The sequence below is a fragment of the Falco biarmicus genome, chromosome 1 (assembly GCF_023638135.1).
Source record: "Falco biarmicus isolate bFalBia1 chromosome 1, bFalBia1.pri, whole genome shotgun sequence".
Classification (NCBI taxonomy): Eukaryota; Metazoa; Chordata; class Aves; order Falconiformes; family Falconidae; genus Falco; species Falco biarmicus.
Window position 1 is genome coordinate 22,378,993 of NC_079288.1, and position 21,655 is coordinate 22,400,647.

General features: G+C 43.8%; 1 protein-coding gene across 5 annotated transcripts in view; it reads right to left on the reverse strand.

The window, feature by feature from the left end:
- Nucleotides 1-21,655, reverse strand: part of COL26A1 (collagen type XXVI alpha 1 chain) — a 195,347-nt gene that overhangs the window by 130,658 nt on the left and 43,034 nt on the right. For 4 of the 5 annotated variants that reach the window (XM_056330029.1, XM_056330019.1, XM_056330014.1 and 1 more), the window contains one exon: nucleotides 12,649-12,752. In XM_056330029.1, the coding sequence (XP_056186004.1) occupies nucleotides 12,649-12,721 (73 nt within the window). In that variant the 5' untranslated portion in view covers nucleotides 12,722-12,752. The remainder of the gene's footprint in view (nucleotides 1-12,648; nucleotides 12,753-21,655) is intronic. The other variant, XM_056330012.1, reaches the window with a different exon arrangement.

Consider the following 21,655-nt stretch of genomic DNA (forward strand, 5'->3'; position numbering starts at 1 on the left):
GCAATCTTGCACCCCACTCTTAATTACTGCAATGTGCTTCTATTAGATCTGCCTGCGGTAGAGGCATCAGCCATCCATGGCATTGCAAGACTTAATGAACAGCAAATAAGTCACAAGCATTATTAGTTTTTGCGTTACTCATTTGATGGCATTAGCAACCAGAAAACCGCAAATGTTACAAGAATTTTCCTGTCAAGAAAGAACACATGTAAGATGTGGTTGCATCTGTAGTATGACCCTGATGTTGCCTTTCTTATATGCTGCACCCATTGCTACGCATCTCGAAACATCTGTGCCTTTCCAGTGACTGATTATCCAGAGACACGCAACAGTGCTCTGTATCTATAAGAGGCCGGGGACTGAACCCTGAGTTTATTACAGAAAAGAGCTGGAGTAAGCTGCTTGCCAGAAATCCAAACTCTAGCCAATAAGTCCCTCCAGGCTCACTTGGAAAGGTCTTGTAACCTCATTGCCGTATGCCTGCTGGGCTCAAAATGAAATGCAAACTTGCATGTTACTTGTGGATTTGGACACACTATCCAAGGAGGAGACAAATCAGGAGCCTGAGCAAGAAGCATATGTTATGAGCCTAGAATAAAATTTATCAGTCTTCAATGAACTTCATGACAGGGGATTTTCACAGAGCCATTCCTTAACATCTTTCCTGCTTTGGTGGTTGAGGGACCTAGTACAACCTGTTTAAATCATGATGTTTCACTCTCTTACACATTTTGATAAATATTTTATTAAAATGTTGTTCAAAATCTAGCTCATGGTGCACAGAATCATAGCTGATTTCCTCAGAAAGTTCACCAGCAAGTTTTTCCCAGCCTTCATTTATTTAGGAACTGTAAAGTTGCTGAAGACCCATTCAACAAGTGTTCTTTACACTGCAGTGACAATCAGGATATCTTGCAGTGCTACCCTTGTTTAGGAACTGATTAAATGTTTCCTACTTCTTGTAATCACAAGCGTGTAGTCATTAAAATGAGTCTGTACCAACTTCTCGTCCAGTTTTTGAAAAACATATTAGCCCTTAATGACTATGTTATTTTTAGAAAAGCTCATTTGTGCTGATGCCATTTTCAGTTGCATATGTAGCATGCACCTAATAACTACTCTAGCTAGTAATCAAAGTTAACCAATATAATTATTTAACAGTACAACATATTCAAGTCCCATCAACTACAAAAGGCATATTCCTTTCCCAGCCAAATACTTTCCTTCAGATACAGATGCAACACACCCCTTATGGTGTTTAAGATCACAGGGCTCAGATGTGCAGCACCAATTTGGAATAGCTTTCACATGAATTAAGCAGGAACAAGGCTGAAGTCCCCGTAGATGCTGAAACCTGACCTCTCCGAGAAACACTGACACACACACATGCAGGCACCCCTCCCCATAAGCATTTTAAGTGCTGTGTGTCAGGCAGTCTCATGGATCCATCAGTAGTAAACGTTACACCTGGTCAGAGCGTTTGTAGCACCAGACTCCAGCACGGCATTTCTTCTCCCGAGTTTAGGGCACAGCTTCACTCTACTACCTTCCACAGACTCCATTCCCTCCCCCAGGACCCCACCACCTTCAGAATCTTGTTCCATTTAAAGGTTCGTGCATTTGATTACTCCTGCCTTTCTGACTGTCCTTAACAAAACCTCACTTTATATTTCTGCCCATCTCTACAATTTAGTCAAGATTTGACTGCATTTTAATCCTAGTCTACCACGTACTCCCAGTACTGCTCAGCCTCTAACACACTGAGATCTCATCAGAGCACGCTCTCCGTTCCTGAACTTTAAAATGAAACAGTGCGCCATACTGGACTGAGAACAGTCCCCGGTACAACTTCGTTTGATACACCCACCTGCACTCACACAGTCTGAACCCTTACTAATTACAGCACAGGGGTTCATTGAGTGAACTGTGTATTTTGAAGTTGCTCCACCTAACGTACGTTCCTGTAGCTTCCCAAATGGAGCTGTACTAACTTTGCTGCCTTTATCCTGCTAACTAGCTCACGGAGAGAAGACATGATGTTGGAATGGCACGCACTGAACATGGCTTTGCCTAGCACTTTGCCACGTTAAACTGAAATTTAGCTCCAGTAGAAATTATCATTTGGGAGAACACTTTTGCTTCCCCTTTTAATAACCAGGAACTGAATAAGAATAGAATCTAGGATTCATTAACATGGGAATTTGACACCTACCTCTTGCTTTCACCTTGAAGCTTTCTACAAAACATGAAACCAGTCTCACACTTCTCCATCAAATCCACTTCTGCTCTTACTCCTAGATTGCAATCCCAGTTCCACCTGCAATCCAGTTCCTTGCAATCCCATTTCCACCTGGCAAGGCATCCCAGAATAGTCGTAACAGCTGTACTGGGGATTTAGTTCCCCAATAAATCTCTTCTGCCTGAAGAAAGCTTTTGTGTGGATGAGGCTCACCCTGCTTAGGTACTGCACTTGCATAAACTCTTTATTAAGTCAGTATTTTCAAGTAGCCCACAACTGGAATTAGTTATCATAGAAGACAACTGTTATTGTACCAATTGCGTTAACTCATTTAAGAAAAAGCCTACATTAAAAAAAAATAAAAAGGCAGGGGGGGAGGTCCCTAAGGAGGATCTCCATCTGCCTCACCCCTAAAGCTTGACTCGGGTTCAGCTTGCTACCAACTGCACTGCTCCCTGTAAACTCTACGTCCTTCTTTCCCCTTTGTCTTGCAACACCTTATACCCTTCTTACCACTTACACATGCAAACAGTTTGCACTGTCAACAGCTTTGTTTAACATTATTAGAAAACTCTTTGCAAAAAGAGTACTTTAGCCTGTCCATCTGCTGTCTGTGGAAAGCTCGCAGTGAAGTCTCCCATCTTCAGGAATTTCCTTCACTCTCATGTCTTTAAACCTCAGCACTATGAGATATTCCTCCATCACATACGAAGTGACAACTCATTATTAGAACAGCCCTGCACAGGAATCTTTGAACTCATGTGGTGCAAAGTTCTCATCTCTCCTCCAGTATGTGAAAAGACAGAAATAAGAGACAACAGCAGGACTCTGAACTCAGAGTCAACACGTAGAGGTGAAGGTTATATCTAGGGATGAAAACCAGGAATATTCCCCTCATCCCTCCCTTATCCTCATCAACATTAACATCTACATAAGTCTCCACTGCTTCTAGGGCCAGACATCCAGGATAATTAAAAGTAAATAAATTACTGCGCTCAAAAGATATGCATATCAGGCATTACTGGGCCACTCAAGTATTCTCCTGGAAGAAATGTAACAAGTTCTTCCTCAAGGAACCACCCCATTCAATGTTGCTGTCAAACGTGTTAAGTCCACACATTTCATAATGAAACCCTTGAAAAGCGATGGGGAGGGAGCTGTGATTTCATAAGTGTTATGCTCAAAAATTAAGCACAAAGCAGCTTGTTAAATGGGCAACTGCCTTGCAAATCCAGTGAAAGAAAGATACTCCTCTTCACTGCCACCCCTTCCAACTGTAGGCATTCCATGTTAAAGGCCTAAGCCTCACTCTCTAGTCCTGATCAAAAAACCAAATAAGTTATTGCAGCAGCCAGGAAGCTCAAAACCAGCTTCAGTGGGTGGTTTTAATTCTTCTGCCACTGTTATCTGTAATTCACTTGAAAGGCATTAAAACAAACAGTGAACACCAGTTAGGAACTATTCATCTCATTTAGCTCTTTCACATGCAACTAGTAGTGTGGTGTGCACTCCAAAAATTGCTAACTTGTAATAAACACAACCCCTCCCTTCCTCCACCACCTCTAACAGGAATTTGTCTAGAAAAAAAGAAAAAGGGTGGAGTTTTTCAGGAGAATGTTTTTCATTATTTTGGTACTAACTACATTTGCAGGACTGACATCATAAAGTGTCACATCCTCCTTTTTCCAGAGGAGGCCACCACAGCTGCTGCATGAACTTTCCAGCATGCTCTGCATCAGTCCGAAGTCCTTAACCTGGTCAGAAGTGATGGCTTAGTTAAGTTCTCCAACCTTTGAGCTATTTTCATGTGACTCTTAATAACAGCAACCGTCTACACAAAATTGCTTCCTCCAGGTCATCCCTCCTTTATCCTTAATGGTCCAGCAACATCAACTCATCCCACAAAGGTTAGGAAGGCAGGCAGCAAAACTAGTAGCCGTCACAAGATATCTCCAGATTTGGATACTGGAAATCAAAGGATCCAGCCCTCACACATCCCAACCATCTGTGAAAGCAGCAAATACGTCACATGGGCTAACTCCCCAAGTTATGAACACTCAGCCTCAGCTCTCATCATTATACACTTCTCTGACTCCTCCAAAAGGGCAAGAGTACATCTTGTGTAACTCATGTTCAGACAGGTTTTCAGCGAGATCATTCCGCTAGCTGTGGCTTACCAAAATAAATATTTAAAAGGAAACAAAAAAAGTGTCCTGTCCATCTTGTCCATTCACTTCTCTTCGAGCTGATGACTGTCCTCAGGATTAGAGTTTAGCATGAGCTGGTGATAATTATTCTAGAATAATACACTAGTGGTAATTACTCTTACTCTCCCTGCAGCAAAAGCAGAATTGCTTCTATGTCAGAAGCATTTCTAAACCTAATGAAATCAAAGCCATCTCTGTTTTTGTTAGGCCATCCTTCTTTTGCAAGATTTCACCACAGTTTGTGAAGTCTGATAAGACCAAATACTTAAAAAACCCAACTAACCAACCCCTCCCCAAACCAAACGTGAACTGCAAACCCATTGAAGGATACAGCCCTCATGGATTTGAAAAAAAAAAAAAAAATTACAAAAAAAGGGGGAGGGTGGGCAGGGAGAATAAAGAAGTCAGCTGTGTTTTGAAATCCCCTCCAATTCCTAGGCAGATTTAGAAGTTCACAAAATAGATTTATTATCCCAGGGGCTGTAATAAGGTGAGTCTTACATATGGGAAAAAGCCACTCCCTTCCAATAGCCTCAAGAAAATAAAAGGTCCATCATAATGAGGATGAGTGGGAAATAAGTGATAATTCTGGGGGAAGACAGCTCTGAAGAGAACATCTACATGAGAAAGTAGTGAGTTAAAAGCACAGGCCTGAAGAAGGCAGTAAGGATTATGAAAGTAAGATGAACACTGTCAAGAGGTTGTCGTATGGGCTTTTCATACCTCTCACCCACACCTCTCAAATTCTAGAGGTCACCCAGGCGCACAAGTTTCAATATCTAACTAATCAACCACCCAAGAGGTGCCTAAGAGTGCTTAAAGAAATCTAATAGAAAATACTTAAAGGCTTTCAGGTCCACCACCCTCAAATCTTTGTTTGAGTCAAGAGAAAGAGATATGCAGTGCCCAACATTTCCACTCTTCCATTCTCCCGGCTAATCAAACTGATCCCATCAGAAAGTCCTAACCTGCTAAAACACACATTAGTGCCAGAGGCGAGTAAGAATTGGCATTGTTTGCCATTCAGTAACTAGCTACTGAAGTCAAAGGTCTACTTTTTCCACCCCCCTGCCTCGAGCTCTCCTTACAGGCTCACAGCAGAGTTCCGAGAGCACTGTGTCCCCTCAGCTGACCTTACAAGCAACAACCTGAAAATGTCACTCACCTACCCCTGTGACCAGCACATTAACTCCTCAATGAAAGCATTTTCTTTCTGTGGACCTTTTCCTAGTTGTTTATCTGCTTTGTAGAGTGTAGAACCCTTTATGTTCTTTACAGGATCGTAAGCAATTAAAGCAGGATGCATTGAAACCAGCATTGCCTACATCAGCTTCAGTCACCAATTGAAAATATTTTTGACAACATTTTTGACAACAATTGCCTCTAATATAGCCCAGCTCATCAGCACTTCCCTGCTTTGTCACCGAAGCAGATAAAAAGACCTCAAGAGCCTCCCAGCCTCAAGGCAGAACCAACCCAACCCATCTCTAATGGGCAGAAATTAAGACCCTACTCAATTCTGTAGACCATCTATTCTAATAATTCACCATTTTTGGTCTTTCCAGCAATTCTAGGATCACAATTGCTACTGTACTGTTTTTATACACTAAAGACTGTTGCACAGAAGATGAAACTTCTTTAGGAAGCAGCAACAGTGGCAGAGACATGAAAGAGCGGTCCCTCGCTACTGGCATCTGTTCTGTATAATGGCAGAACCTGCTTTACTATAGTAGTAGGAGCTCAGAAGCTCAAGTCAACTACCCAGGATGTCCTCCTCAGCTCTTTCTCCTGCTGCATCCCACCACCTCCCAGAAAACACGCCCATCTTATAGTTCTATCAGGACCTATGGACAGGCAGAAGTTGTTAAAGCAGCCCCACATGCATGTCTATTTTGACAACAGTTGGCAGAACCCTGCCAGCATGGTGAGAATGACCCCAGCAGACCAGATACACAGAGTCTTGCAGCCTGATCCCGTGTTAGCCCTGCCCAAGTTAAGGTTATGTCCACTGCTATTAGAAATAAGGCAAATTAATAGGAAAGACATTAACTATAAATAGGTGGGTCTGTCACTTGTGAATTAAGAATTACAAAGCTAAGACAAACAGTAGCATCCAATATATTTGGGAAAGCAAACAAATACCTTCTCAAAATACAAAAGATTCTTTACATACCACAGTAATTTGATGGGAGCTAAAACAATTGGAAGAATGTAACAGTACAGCATACAGCTTTTCTAATTATGTTAAGATAACATCTGCAGATATTTAGCACTCCAAATATTTTGACGTTAGGTGCTGAATAAAATTCTCCCTGTTCAGATTAAAAATGTCCAAAAAAAATGAAACCACTCAGATGCTGGAATGCAGTGTCAGAATCTTTGGAAATCCGACAGGGATTTTTTTTTTTTTTTTTTGACTGTGTATCAAGAGAAGATGAACATTTAGAAATTGTTCGAGTAGTCACACAGCACTGATGCCAGAAAGCGCTCTCAGCAGGCTGTGTATTCTTCCAACAGTGACCACACACTCCAGGAACTCCTCAGAAAATTTGATCAAGGGTGACACATGTTATGCCTGAAGCCAAAGGTTGCTGCATGGTCAGCATGCTGATGGGAGTGGATAGGAATTGGGTGACACATTGTAGAGTAGTTTAATACAGGACAGAAGGTCCACCTGAAGTTTCCCAAAGAGGCCATCAGAAACACAAGCAGGAGGAGGTATAACATATGGAGGAGCAGGAGGTGTATGATACAGAAGAAAACATAAGGGAAGCTACTATCCAACACTTGTGTACACAAACATCATTACTCAGAAAGCTGCTGTCATACATCAGCAATTCCATCAAAGGTGATCAACTTGTTTTAATGTTTTTTTATGAAATATTTTCGAAGGTAGGTTTGCAGAGTTAGTTAGTACATTTTACTACATACTTACTAATTGCTTTACTAACTAGACAATTATTACAAAACTCAGGTTGCACTTAGTCTATAACATGTATTCACATACTTCACTTATTGTATTTAAGCAACATTAAATTTTGGAATGAGAAGATATTTTTAGAAGCAAATTTGCTGTGTGGAACCAAATGTTGGACTTTAAAACAAAGATCTCAAAATTTAAAAGCAAAGTCATATTTCACTAAAGGAATTCTTGAGCCAGAGTCTAGTACAGAACTACACAGGTGCAAGGATCTGTGCTAGATCCAGACTTGAAAGGAAGGTGCCTCAGCCTGCCAGACATTTGCAGCATGGAACTGCCCTGCTATCCAGGAGCACCAAGACAGCTTTCCCTGGGAGCATTTCACTGTTGGGACAGAAGCTTTTGTTTTGGTTATGGCAGGAGTTGGACTCTGCTGGAGTGGGAAAACATCACTGTCCTAGGATTTAGCAGCAGTAGGAACAGACTGCAATGCCCCGACTCCCACTGTCTTCTCTTATATTTTCTCAGTTTCTAAGGGTATGATGAGGGATGCTCAGTAGCAGTGAAAAGCTACTGTGATATTATGGGAAACAGTACTCCATAACCTTCATGCTGTATTTTCACATAGATTGACAGTTCTATGTTTAACAGTTCACAGGGGAGCAAACCAAGACCTGGAGAAGTAAGGTCCCATTAACACCAGTTTGAATACCCTTCTTTTTAGAGCACTTTAATGGGCTTTCAAACTTTCAGGTCTCTAGTTTTGATGTTCATTCTCATGGCCTCATCAAATTTTCTATCCTAATTGCATTTGCTAGTTTAACATTTTCCTGGCAGTGTTGTTCTGCATCTCTCCTCCAGAGACCAAGAAACTGTGAACCAGCAGTAAAAAAGGAGAGGGTTTTTACACTCTACCATACAGAGACAAAAGTCCTAATTTTCTTATGCTGCTTTCAAAATTGTAAACACATGGGAATCTAAGAGGTTTGAAAAATAGCAGGATGACAAGATGCAAACAATAGTTATTAAAAGTAGATAAAAATATTCCAAGAACTGAAATGGGGGGGTGGGGGTGTTGAGAAAAAAAAAAAAAAAAAAGGAAGTTCTCAAACCATTACTTTAACAAGGCTACTCAAATTTCCTACACTACTTGCATTCTTACAGAAAGAAAAAAACCCAAACAGTAAGCTTGGAATCCCAATGGCATCACTTTAGAGGTGCCAGGGTTACCCTTAGAGCTGCTTCTTGCCCAAACAGCTAAGCTGTCTACCATCAATCTGCTTCTGGGATAAACAGGACACTGGCTACCGTCCCAAATTCAAGCAACATAAATAAGAAAGAAATCTATTTTAGATTTGTAAAGTGAAATAAGACCATGCCTAACTGGAGAGCTCCAGGGCAGTGCTGAGTGCCTGAGCTTGCTAGGGACAGTTTTCTTCTCCCGAGAGATAGCACTTGCCTTTGAACTTTCAGCCATATAGAAAAAAAGGCTGAGTTGAAATGTCAGCATCATCTTGGATTCAAATCAATCAGCTTGATGCATGATTGCAATAGCTAAACCACTTCACCTCTGCACTGCCCTCACCCATATGTTCTTTATATCAGCAGTAAGCAGACTGGGTGGCTCAGTGGATTAATTTCCTGTCCTAGGCTTGGGCTCCACTTTAAACAAAACAAAAAACCCTGAAACTGGAAAATAAAAATTAGCATCTACTGACAGCTAAATTCACCAGACTTGTTTGCATCAAGTCTCTTTCTCCATCTGAGAAAGTTGCAAGAAACCCTCTAGGAAGCCCTGATACAACTGGTGATTTTTAACTATCCACTCAACTAGCTGGTCACAGTTCTACTAAAACAATAAAGGAATTAGAGACCTTTCAAATGCTGACATACCTTTGGGTGAGGGCAAAGCAACAAAGGCAAGGGGGATGAGCCCCAAGCAGTGTTCACTTAAAAAAAGGAAACAATTGGAATCAGCCATCCCCGCCTTAGTAAATTAATACCCCACTGAGCAGCAAAATCTCCACCCATTTCTAGAGCTGGGCTTCCTCCAGACCGTGCTGCTCTTTATCAGCTACAAGGCAAGAGTTAAATTCCCACGATAATTTAAATCTAAACAATGTGCAGCCTTCAGCATTAATGTAGGTGCCTGCCAGCTGGTGACAGTTAAGTGGTTACTTACTCCAGCTAAACTTATTAGCTAAGGGTCAAGACACTCTGTAATAATCAAATTGCATTTAACAGCTTGCTTTATCAGTGTGGTATGTTACTGTGGATGAGTAACTGAAGGTGTGTTACAGCAAGCCATTCTCATCATAAGACTGTCATACTTCGGGGCTAGACACCCACACTGGGTTGTTTCCTTTGTAAAAGAGAAGCTGACCTGTCATTTGGGAGATAACAAGCAAGTATGCATGTCGGAAACAGCTGCACTGCAGCCTTTGACTGATTTCAAGTTCTTTGACTTGGTTTCCTTGGTTCACCCTCCCACCATCCTATCTTCCCTCATAAAATGCTAAAAGAAATAAATTTTAAAAGGGCAAGGAAAGCCTTCCATAAGGACAACTTGTAAAAACAATCCATCCTTCAGATAGGTTACAGTGGCTCCCCAAAGACACTGTTCCAGAACAGCACAAAAAAATGAGCAAGTATCAACCTTGCTCAACAGGGATAAAGAAGGAATCAATAAATAGGATCTCTCAAGCCTCAAGACGCTAAAAACGCTATCAAGACTGAAGAAGGGACCCCACAGCCATACCCATGTACACACAACTCCCAAAACTGCTCTGTGTGCTTCATCAATCCATTATCTCCTGGCTTAGTCTGTCCTACTCATGAAAATGCAATCTTACTATTCCAGGGCCCATTGGGAAAGAAAACTTTTTACTTCAGCCTCTGGAAACAGGAGACATCTTGAAGTGGAAGCTCAAAGCCCTTGTAATTGCCATTCTGCTGACACATGGAGAACAATAGTGACTGTCAATGAATTAGAACACCTGCAACACAGCGAGAAGGAAAGTTAAAAACAGTGCAGGTCTAGTCTGCCTTCAGTCATACCTGCCTTGCATCAGCTTCAAAAGCACCAGCTACACATACAAGTGAAATGAAATATTGAGGAGAAATCTAACTAACACCAAAAAAAAGAAAGCATTTTGAGATTCTACCCTGCTAATTTGCTGTGGCTTCATAACTGCACTGGTTTTGTTTTGTTTCAGTTTAGTTTTCTGTTTTCTTTTGTCTGCTGTTTCCAGGAAGGACCCACACAGATGTAAGCATCTTACCCTCTCAGTGGAATCAGAGTTGTAGCAGGAGAGAGTGCAGAAAGGGAAGAGTACAAAAAGTTTTCTACCAGGTTGCCAAAGAGCCCTAAAAACTCTTCTCGGCCTCTTTTACTTGCAATACCATGCAACACTAACATTAAGAATTAACATAAGGAGCAAATAAATGCTTCAGTTTTAAAATTGATACATCTGGACAGCTTGAGCAGCTATGCACACTAGTTAGCAGTGTCAATATTGCTAGAGATTAGAGTGACACAACCCTGCTGTACTAGGAAGGGGAGGCGGGGGGTTATATTTTTTTTTTCCTTTCAAGAATACGGAACTGTTGGTAGCACCAGGTGTTCTAAGGAGGGGGGGGGGTGGGGGGAAGGTAAAAAGAATCTCACACATGAAAGTGAGAGCTTGCTACTGGCTTTCTGCTCACACTCTGCAGACTGTATCCAAGCCCAAAAGAACAGTTCCACCTTGAAAACTGACTGCATAAAATTGTCACCTCATTCTACAGACCTGCTCCTGTGAGATCGCTGCTGACTTTCTCAAACAAGCTTATGTTGGCTTTTTATTTCCACTGAACTCTGCTGAGACAGATCTGGCACTGCGGGAGGGAGCTGGATTCTCTCCTTTACACCAGCAGCACCACTAAGCTGTAATTACTCACACCTGTCCAAACCTAGAGGCACGAATGAGCTGCGCACACAGGCTTCTCGGGTCCCTGGTCAGATCCTCAGCCAGCCTGAGCTGCAGCTAATTTGGAAATAACTTCTGCCACAATCCTCAGCATCCCTCTTCCCTGCAGCAACAGGTAAAAACCCAAGCTGCACACAGCAGCTTCTCTTCCCAAGGCTCACTTCTTTTAGCAGCATGCTAAAATGCAAAGTTCTCTTCTGCAGACTGCAATTTAGGGTAGCTTTGCCACTTTTTAAGACTTTTCTTGAACTTCTGGGAAGCTATTGTTTCCTCAGCAGCCTGAAGCTGCTGTTTGCAACCATCATTCTTTGTAACTAGGAAGTTGTTTTGTTAGTCAAGAGGTTCACCTGCGTTATGCAATGAGCACCAAGACACCACAGCACAAATTAAGCAAGGTGCAGCTACAAAACAGGAGTTTGAGACGTTGGACACCCCCAATGACCAGCCAGCAGCATTGACCAGATGCGAATGAACAGAAAACTCAAGTCTTAGTTTCTCTCCCATTCATAATAAGCCATGAACACTCATGATGCAGATTCAACAGATGCCTCAGTGCCTAAACTTGAAATGCAATGGAGAAGCAGGACTTGTTTCAAAGCCCCAGAAGCAACAGTTAAAGCAGAAAATATTAGGAAGGAAAGTGCAAAACCTGCCTTTTTGTCCATCGTTATAAGAAAGGGAAACTACTTTCTTTTCTTCCAGCTCTGGAAAGAGCCCTGTTTTCCTCTGTGTGAAAGCCCAGATACCAAACCCAGAACTGTGTTTCCACGTGCACTGTGGAACTTTACTATTGCACCGGGGGACAGGTAGGAAGGGGAACCAAAGATCCCCGATTTAATTCAAGGGTCTCTGGGAACACTTATTATTTGTGTCCAGACCTTACAGGCAGAGCTCCTAGAAGCAGCCATCCAGGGACCAGCTTTCATCATCAGCTACAGCAATCAATGGTGATGACAGTGGAAGGTTGAGAAGATAACACACTGACGTGGAGAAAGCACATTTTCTGAAGGACTGTGCAATTGGGACGCCAAGCATGAGCATATCTATGAACAGGTCATCCCCGAGTACCTATTTCTCACTTTCTTTCCCCCTCCCTGCAATCTTTGCAAGCATTCAGTATGGTTTATTTTCCAAAACCACCTTTCAGAGCGTGTGTGTGAGCATTCAGATAATAAAATGGGGAGTGAAGAGAATTGGTGATTTGCTCCTGTATTTGAGAGCAAATTAAGGAAAAAAATGCAGCTCAACCCAGCCAGTCCATCTGCACATCCCTTTGCTGCTCTGGAAGGACAGATTGGTTGCTGGATAACTTACCCTCTTCACAGTTGCTCCCCGTGAAGCCAGGACAGCACCTCCACTCCAGCGTGGTCACAGTTCGGTAGGACATTTTGTACGTGGGCCTGATGAGAGTCCTGTAACTAACACAAATAAGAAGTCAGCAGAACACACTTAACTACTCAGGGGTGGTGTGTTAACTAATTCAGAGTACATCTTTCTGCCCAGATGTATTCCCAGAGCACCCAGCCACAGAAAAAGGAGACACGCAAAATAAAAGCAAGGGTTTACACCACAGTGTGGATCTGATTCAACAAGCCTTATTTTTCTCCTTAAACCTTCATACTCTTCTGGCTCTTCTCCACATCTCTCCCACAAGTAACACCAGCATGCTTTGTGGAGGTCGCATAACTACAAAGTCACTGCAAGTAGCAGGGATGATGACTCGTTTCCCTCACTCTACCTCCATGTGGATTTCTCTGACATTGAACAAAGGCTGGCATTAACCTTTCCTCACTCCATACTAACAGTGCTTCCAAAACACTGCACTCTCAAAAATTGCATAAATCTCTGGTGTCTTTCCTTCTTCCACCCTCACCACTCAGATCTGGGGTATATAAGCACATCATCGTGACAAAGATTATCATGACACAAGACTACATCAGTGATCTGCAAGAAGCCTGTTTTCCAGCTTGCTGACCTGTGCCTCAGTTTTCCCTACGTGAAACAGGGTTACATTCTTCCTCATCACAGCCAAGGCTCGGTGCAAGACACATTCGTTAACTCTGTGTACAGCACACAGCACTCCCAGGGTCCCAATTAAAGCACAAGTACTGCTATGCCCCGCTGGAAACTAGAGATCCACCTGCAGACACAAGCAGACCTATGCAAGGCAACAGTGACTCTGAAGTCAACACAAAATGGACAGTTGCATCAATGCTTTTCTTTTAAAACAGCAGCCCTTCAAAGCTGGCAAACCAGAGTTTTCTCAGTATACAGCCAGACAAGTCTCTGCTGCTATTCGCGAAGCTAAAAGCAAACACAGAAGTCATACTCTACAAGCTCCCCTCAAAATTCCTACCCTTATTTGACAGCCAAAGGAATTTGGCAAGCACAGGGAGAGGCTGAAGCTTTGGGATTACAGTGTTGCAGGCTACAGCTCGAAGCTTCTCTCTCAAGGCTCGGCAAACACTGGCCCCGAGCACCCGGGTCTCCTGGGGGAAGAGTCTCCTGCCGCAGTGCTGGGAGCTGCCAGGAGACGGAGCGCTGCCCCAGCCTCAGCTGGGCACAGGGCCAACATGGAGCTACAAACTGCATGAATCTCACCCAAACCTCTGCCAAGGGGTAGCCGGCACAGGTGTACATCCAGGATGGCACTGCGGTGACACTGGTGCAGTTACTCTGAAGAGCAGTGACAACGGCTTGCCAGGACACTCTGCCCGTGTATGCCTTGGAAAGAAGGCAGCAGCTTGGTCATGGTTAACAGAGTCTTGGGGAAACTAATTTCTCAGCAAGCTGTTGCTGATTATTTATGCCAGCTGCCAAACACAGAAACCAACTTCTATAGCCACCAGACAGGAGGACCGCACAAGCTCAAGCTTCGCCTTGAGCACGGGGCTGCCTCCACTTGGAACAGCAAAGCCCAGCGATGGGAGAGCAATGCTGTCTCCCGAGAACATTACGTCCTCACCCTCCAAGTTGCCAAAAAGCACGCCAGTTACCGCTAATACCGACAACTGTGATCCAGGCACTTGTCTAATACAGGCTGGAGAGAGCCAGCTTGTCCCACCTAGTTCTTTGCACTTCTGCATCCAATGGTATTCAGGAGTCTGCAGTCATGAGTGAGTTTGAGGACTTGGCACCACATCGATGTAGGTAGACCTTCATCAGTGCTTTTTCACAGAGACCCCCAAGGCATGAAGACTTTTAAGTGTATTGCTGAGGGTCTCTCAGAAGAGCTCTGGCAAAGCTCAGGAACTGAACCCAAGCCTCCTGACTCCCAGTCCTGGCGTTGGACTCTAGACATCTTTCCACATGTAAGCCTCGAACCATCAGTCAGAAGTTCATGACTTTGTCGCTAACACCACAGCTGGATTTGACCTTGAGATGAAAGTCTCCAGCCCTGTTACCAGTGTCCGGAGCCAGCTAGTCTCCAACCACACGGTGATTTTAAAACTATGTTTCTGCCAACACCAAGATGTTAAAGCTCTTTCAAACTTCATTATGAAGTGTGGAGAGTGGCTTGAGCCAGACTGGAATCTTGGCAGCAGTTCTGTGTCGGGGAAGTAGCTATAGTTTAATCCTCAAACGAGCAAGGACTTCTCGGGGCATGACAAACGTGGAGCTCAGCTGTCACAGCCTACCACCCACCCTGAATTTCCTGGAAGAGTCCTGACATTCACAGCTCTGTTCAGCATCGTGCAGTCAGGCATGCAAAGTGGTCCCAGCTTGCTAGCTCCAGCTTGCTCTAAAGTTGGTCTGTTCTTCTAGCATCATTTTTCCTTAGTCATGTAACACAGCACCAAGGTCTGTTGTTACATGTATCATCACATCACATCCTGCAGACTTCTGACTGCTAGCCCAGAAGGCGAGCAAAGACAACTCCTTTAGAAAAGCATCACCACCCTCTGATACTTGAAGCGTTGCAAGTGAGGGAAAGGAAAAAACATGGGGAAAAGGAGATAAAGAGAAGATACCTGCTAAAGATCAGAAGCCGTGGAATGAAACTATGTGGAAAACACAACAGGTAGAAAAAAGGATTGGTAGTAGTCTAGGGAAGCCTTTCCCTTGGATGTCACCCAAGCCACAAAGACTGGCATTAAAACCTGCAAAATCACAGTAAGAGGTTAGGGTGAGCCACCGCCTGCACCTCTTCACTTCCCAGGCAGCCAAAGGATGTGCTCAGCATACACAGTCCCCTTCAGCAAAAGGCTTCCAAGCACTACCAGACCTGCCACTCTACTGCAAGAGATGGGCATCATGCTTGCTGAAGCTCACAGCAAGATCCCAGGGAGTGAGGCAATGCTGAGGGAAGAACCCAGAAAACTCAGCTAGCAGCCACTGCTGTTACTAGATCAGATCAAACACCCAGCTGCCCTTGGAGACTGCCTGAACAGTGTCAGCCAAGCTGATCCGCATGCAATCACCATTTGGGAAAAGGAGAGTCTCTCGCTCGTGTCTAAGTGGCTGCCCAGGAAGTGGGGAGGGAGCACGAGGTGACTGATTAACTGATTTAGGGGTATGAAGCTGGAAATGCTGGAGAGGTCAGGACACACTGAGCAGATGGCAGCCACCGAGTCTCACGCCTCAGCACACAAGGATGTATTCTCCTCGCTCCCAAGGAAGTGTCACTGAACACAAAAGCCAGTCATGACACAAGAAAGGGAAAGAGTGTCACATTCTTGGATCACAGCCTCAAAAATCAGGTCAAAGAGAAAGGCGTGATCTCTGCCATGACCCAAGCAAGACAGCCTGTCACACACAGGAAGTACCTTCCCCCTTCATGGCCCTGCCCTTTGACACTTAGAAACAAAGCTATTTGTACACGAAGCCCACATTGAGAGGGAAGGCGTGAAATTCATTTCCACATCACAAGAGACTGTTTTGTTAGTGTGATTCACTCGGCCGTTGCAGTTTGTGCCCGAGGAGACCTCAGTGACCTTTGGAGGCTTCTGTTCATTTTTATTCAAGTTCCAGATTGAAAGTTTCAACATCACTTACTGCTGGGTTTCAGGATAAGAAGAGGAATGAAACTGTATTTTTGACTGGCACAGAATCCAGAAACCAAGGAATCCAAGCTTTCTTTTACCTACTGCTCTCATGGCAATGAAGCCATCTGTCAACCAGTGAGTCCAGCCCTGTACATATAAGCAGCGTATTGTCTTTTCAACAGGGATAATCCATTTTTGTTATAACAAGTGCTACCATTGCATTAAAATAATACCAAAAAGTTTATGGTAGTTCCTCTAACTTTTGGTACCCATGCTCTGATTTACAGACATTCTAAGCTTCCCCATAGAAGCTTAGAATGTTCTGAAAACAGATTCCTAATACATCAGGTTAAGCAACCTAATCTTGAAGCACTTGGTTGCCTTGGAAAGAAAGGAGGTTGGAAAGAGCTGGACAAGTATTAAGATAGAAAAGAATATCCTATGGCTGTACCCAGAGAGTCTGTTTCTCAGAAAAGCTATCAAGAACATACTTGGTTCCCAACAGCCAGCATCCCCACTCCAGACAGACCATTGTAACTATCCTCTCAAAGCTTACCAGGCACTGGTTATACCAGGTACCTTATCTTGTCAGTATTCCACAGAGAACTTCACCTCAAACCAGTGCAACAGCTGATGTGGGGACAAGGCATAGCTTTACCATCATGTTTATACTCGCAAGCCTGGCTGAGAGCATCACTCTGAATCAAACCTATGGTCTTCCCCCCCCTCCCCCCTTTTTTTTTTCCCCCTGCAGCCTCACCTCCTCCAACTTCCCTAGCACAAAAGCAGTAGTTCCCCAGGGAAGAATGTAGCCAGAGGAGTTTCAAATATGCTCCTGCAGACAATGGACAAAAACACAAAACCTGCAGCTGCAGGAGTGTTGGAGGCCACTGTATGTATCTCCTGCCTTTGCCAAAGGGGAGGAAGAGGACTCCCAACTCTGAGCATGTCTGCTTTGCACAACTTACCAAAAGTCTAAAACCCAGAAAACAGAAACTTGGACACCTCCCACCCCAAGTTGTACAGAGCAATGCACTAGGCTCTCAGTCCCAAAGACAGACAAAGGACACAGACACATGTTTCTATGCCACCAGAGTAATCATCAGCTCCTGTCTTTGTAACAGTTAGATCTCAGTGCTATTGCAGGAGCAGCACTGCGCTTCCCTACCAGCAAGGAGGCAGAGCGGCCAGACAGCATGTCTGGACAAGATCAAAAAGCCTTCAATTAGCAGCCTGAGGACACATGAGCCTGTGCACACTCTAAAAAGCAGATGGCCCTCCACCTGTGCCCAGCTAGCAGCACACAGCCATCTACACCTGTTCTCAAACCTCAGAACACACTTCTGTGCTACAGCTCGAATCTCTTATACACCCGGAGCCTCTATCTATCCTGTTCGCAGGAGCACTCTTCATCCTCTATTTATACTCTGTGTGTGTATGGGAGAGCAGGCATCTTTTTGCAAGCACATGACTGTGTATCTTGGAGAGAAATAAGGGAGTTAAGCACATAAGAGAGTTTGCGTGTAACTGGACTTCAAATAGCAATCCTAATGCACTGGAATAAGCTCTGGGATTTATTATTCAATTGACTGGAAAGAAAGAGAGAGAGAAGGATTTCCCTGTGGTGTTACTACTTCTGAAACTGAGGAGTAAAATCAGCTACAGGCCAACCTCTTGGGTGACAGATCCCAAACTTCTCCTACTGACCCTGTAGCAATAGCCTTCAAAAGCAGAGAAGACCAAAATGGATGAGCCTGCAAAATTCCTTCTTTGTTACTCTGCAAACTAGCTTGTAAAATCCCTCCGGGAGAAGAAATGTGTTCAGTTTAAATGAAAACAATAAAAAAGAAAACCCAACATTCAAAATCACCAAATGGCAAAAATGATCCATGCAAGATGTGTAGTCTGCTTACATTAAAAATGTCATCGAAAGCACACAGTATTTGTGATAAGCCAAACCAGCCGGAATGCTGAAAGGAAAACAAACCCCATGCAATGACTTGCAGTTGGAAGGGGCACGACAGCCCAGATTCGCTGTGTCGCAAAAATGCTCTCCCCTTCCATCTCTCCCACCTTTGAATAATGTTTGAAGCTGACAGATTAGTAACTTCAAGTTTGGGGTTTCAATAGCTCTTGCTGAAGTACAGAGCCCAGGTAAGCCCAGACCTGCACAAACCAGCTATGGGTTTCCAGGGGAATCTTCAGATTCTCTGAAGCCAGGAAGTGCAGCAGAGGCAGGATGCTCAAATGCTAGGGTGGTCACAGAGCTGTTTCACTAAGTACAGCAAAAATTCACAGGATAAAAAAAACCCTCACACATCCTTGCTGGGAAGATTAACTTTTCTAGGATGAAACAAGTAGAAAAGAAATCAGAATATCCTGCCACAATCTGAACCAGCATGCTTCCAGAGATGACAGGGATTTTCATAGCAACAGAAGTCTGAAACAGAAAATGTTTGTTTTCTGAAGGCTGTAACATTCATTTACGTCCTGAAATACTGTTTTACTGAGCACTACAGTCATACACAACTACTCTAATCAAAATAAGGCTGATTTTGGCCAGTGAGGGGATAACAAGTAGTCCTAGTCTCAGAGTCCTAAAACACAGTAAGACAAAAGAAGTACTGTTCTCATCTTACAGGTGAGGTGGCATCACTTGACCAAAGGCACAGGAAGTCACAAAGCTCCAGCAACTGAATGCAGGTCTCAAATCCTTGCCTGGCCTAGGAGATCACCCTTCTCGGTGAGCCTCAAGAAGCATAGTGCCCCAAGCACGACAGGACTGTGCATTAGCCTGCAGCTGCTGCAGCAAAACGATTGCCCAGGAGAAGGGTTCCTATTCAGATGCCTGGGTTTACTGGCAGCTGGGTGCAACCATGCAGGCAGCAGAGACCCTGAGATGAGGTTGCCATTGAAACACCAAGCCAGAGACTTTATCCCTTCCTTCAGACAGATAAATGGCATGCGATTTTTATATGTACACTAGGAGCTTCAGCCAGACCGCTGGAAAGTTGCCCGTTCACTTCGTAGCGTGACAAAGCAAAGGCATATCCTATGGTGCGCAGAAGCTGAAGCCTTCACTACACAAATGGAGAGAGTTCAAGAATAGATCTGCTGAGGGAAAGCCTCTAGCCAAGACTGCTCCAAAGCAACTCGGCACCCAAGCTAAATAAAGTCTGGGGTGGAGGGCAAGAACTGAGCAGTTCATCCCATCCCAGCCAAGATGACGACACTCCTGCAAAAGAAGTACAGCTGCCAGCTTTGCAAGAGCAAGTGAACAGACAGCAAGGACATCACACAACTGAAGCTGCTAGTCTGGGGATCTCACAGATACTCCTCTGTCAAAGGCTTGACCCTGAGCTGCAGTTTGTGCAATAAGGGAAAGAAAAATAACATGAATGAATGGGAGACAGGAAATGGATTAAACCCTTGTCTGGCCACACTGATGTCTGCTTACAAGCAGAGTCTCTCTAACAGAGAGCCCCTCTCAGCTGTCACCACGAGGTTGAGAGATGCCTTTTTTTTGGCTGGCGTCCCTTTTGCTAGTGAGCAGCCCGATAACGGGTGCTGGCAGAACAAAAGCTCTCCCAGATATGGTTGACTCCCTGTAAACAAGGACAGGAAAACAGTTTGTTTCAAGTTGCAGCTGGGAAAAATACTATAAAGTCAAAATAATGCCAATGGCTTACTGACATTTTGCATTACTTACAGTCAAGCACAACAACATACAAATCTGGCTGTGTCCCCTCTTCAAACTCGGGCACCAGAAATCTCACTAGAGAAGAACAGGAGAAAGCCAGAAGTTTGTCTTTTTTGCAAAAAGAAAGCAGATATATTTACATCACCTGAACAACCACAGGGATACAGAGAGCATAGCCACTACCAGACCTGGAATAAACCTGACATCACCAGAAGCTAGACTTCCAGAAAACCCAAAAAGACAGATATGCTGGTACAGAGAAGGTAAGGAGGAAAAAGAAACAACATTCTTTGATGGGAATGAAGCATTGGCCCTGGGAAGCTTTCTTGCTGGACTTGTCCTGTGGAGCAGATACAGTCAAGCAGACAATCATTTAGGACCACAGACAAAATAGAGAAGCTCCTTTGTATTACAGGACCACACTTAACGACTGGTGACCTAGAGAAGGCATTTAGTGACACAAGGGATTCTTTGCTTCCCCTTCCATGAAGCTAGCGCAAGTCCTCTCCTGTGTTTTGTGAAGTGTCACAACAGGACACTATCAGACTTGATACTACTCACACTTGCTTTTCCCTGTCAAAGGTATCTACTGAAGACATCCTTATTTAGGATATCCCTGAGGGGTGAATCCCTTGACCTTGCAAGGTATCAGGGCCTGCAGCATTTCTGGACTTTAATTCTGCCATAACAGGATTAGACAAAACATGGGTAGAAGTGTCTTTTACTGTTAATGAGAGCCATTGCAGGAAAGCGGCAATCCCATGGGCTCACATTCCGCCATGCCACATCCATGATTCTTTCTTCGAGAAATATTAGTTTGAAACACAAGAGGTAACATTTACCCTAACCACAGAGCAGCTGCCTTCATCTGGCACCACAGACTCGTGTTCATCACAAGAAGACAGAGAGTCCTGAGAAAAACCAGGACAGCTTCCCAAGCAAATAGCAGTGCCATCCAAAGCTTTCAAACATGCTAAGCCAGCTGTCAGGGTTTGGGTCGAGTTTTTTCAGTTTTGTCTTGAAAAAGTAGGTACAGATTCACTCTCAAACCACTACATTGGGGAAGGCGAGGTGGCACAGAGAAAAAAAAGTATTGCACCTGAGTTGAGTTTCCTGCTCTGTTCATCTTCTGTAGGAATTTTCAGAGACCTGTAGAAGGAAGTTGTGCAACATGGTAGTTGGTATAAGCTTACAAGCTCCTTCAAAGCCAATTTGTTAGCAGAAACATAAGGAAAGCAAGTATAACTCGCAAAGAACTGCGCTAGTGAAAGAAGTGCTGAATAGAAGAGGGACTCAACTTCCCCGTGACTTTAGGGACTGTCTTTCTCGTTGCTATCCTTGGGAGTTTTCATCTGAAAATGGGAGATGGGATTCACCTGAATTAGGAGACAGAGTGACATTTCCTAAAAAGAAAATAATCATTTTGGTGAAAGAGGGGGCAAAAATGTCATTTTACAAAGTAGTAAATTTTAAAAACTCAGCTTGACTCTGAGACAAGAGATAGTCAGTTACTCGCACATCCCTAGATGCTGGCAATATAACATTGATAGGCTGGCCACGTGGACCCAGGAAATAAGATCTCAACCATGCAACATGACTCAGGGTTACCAAAGGTTGCTCACCGTAGTTACATGTC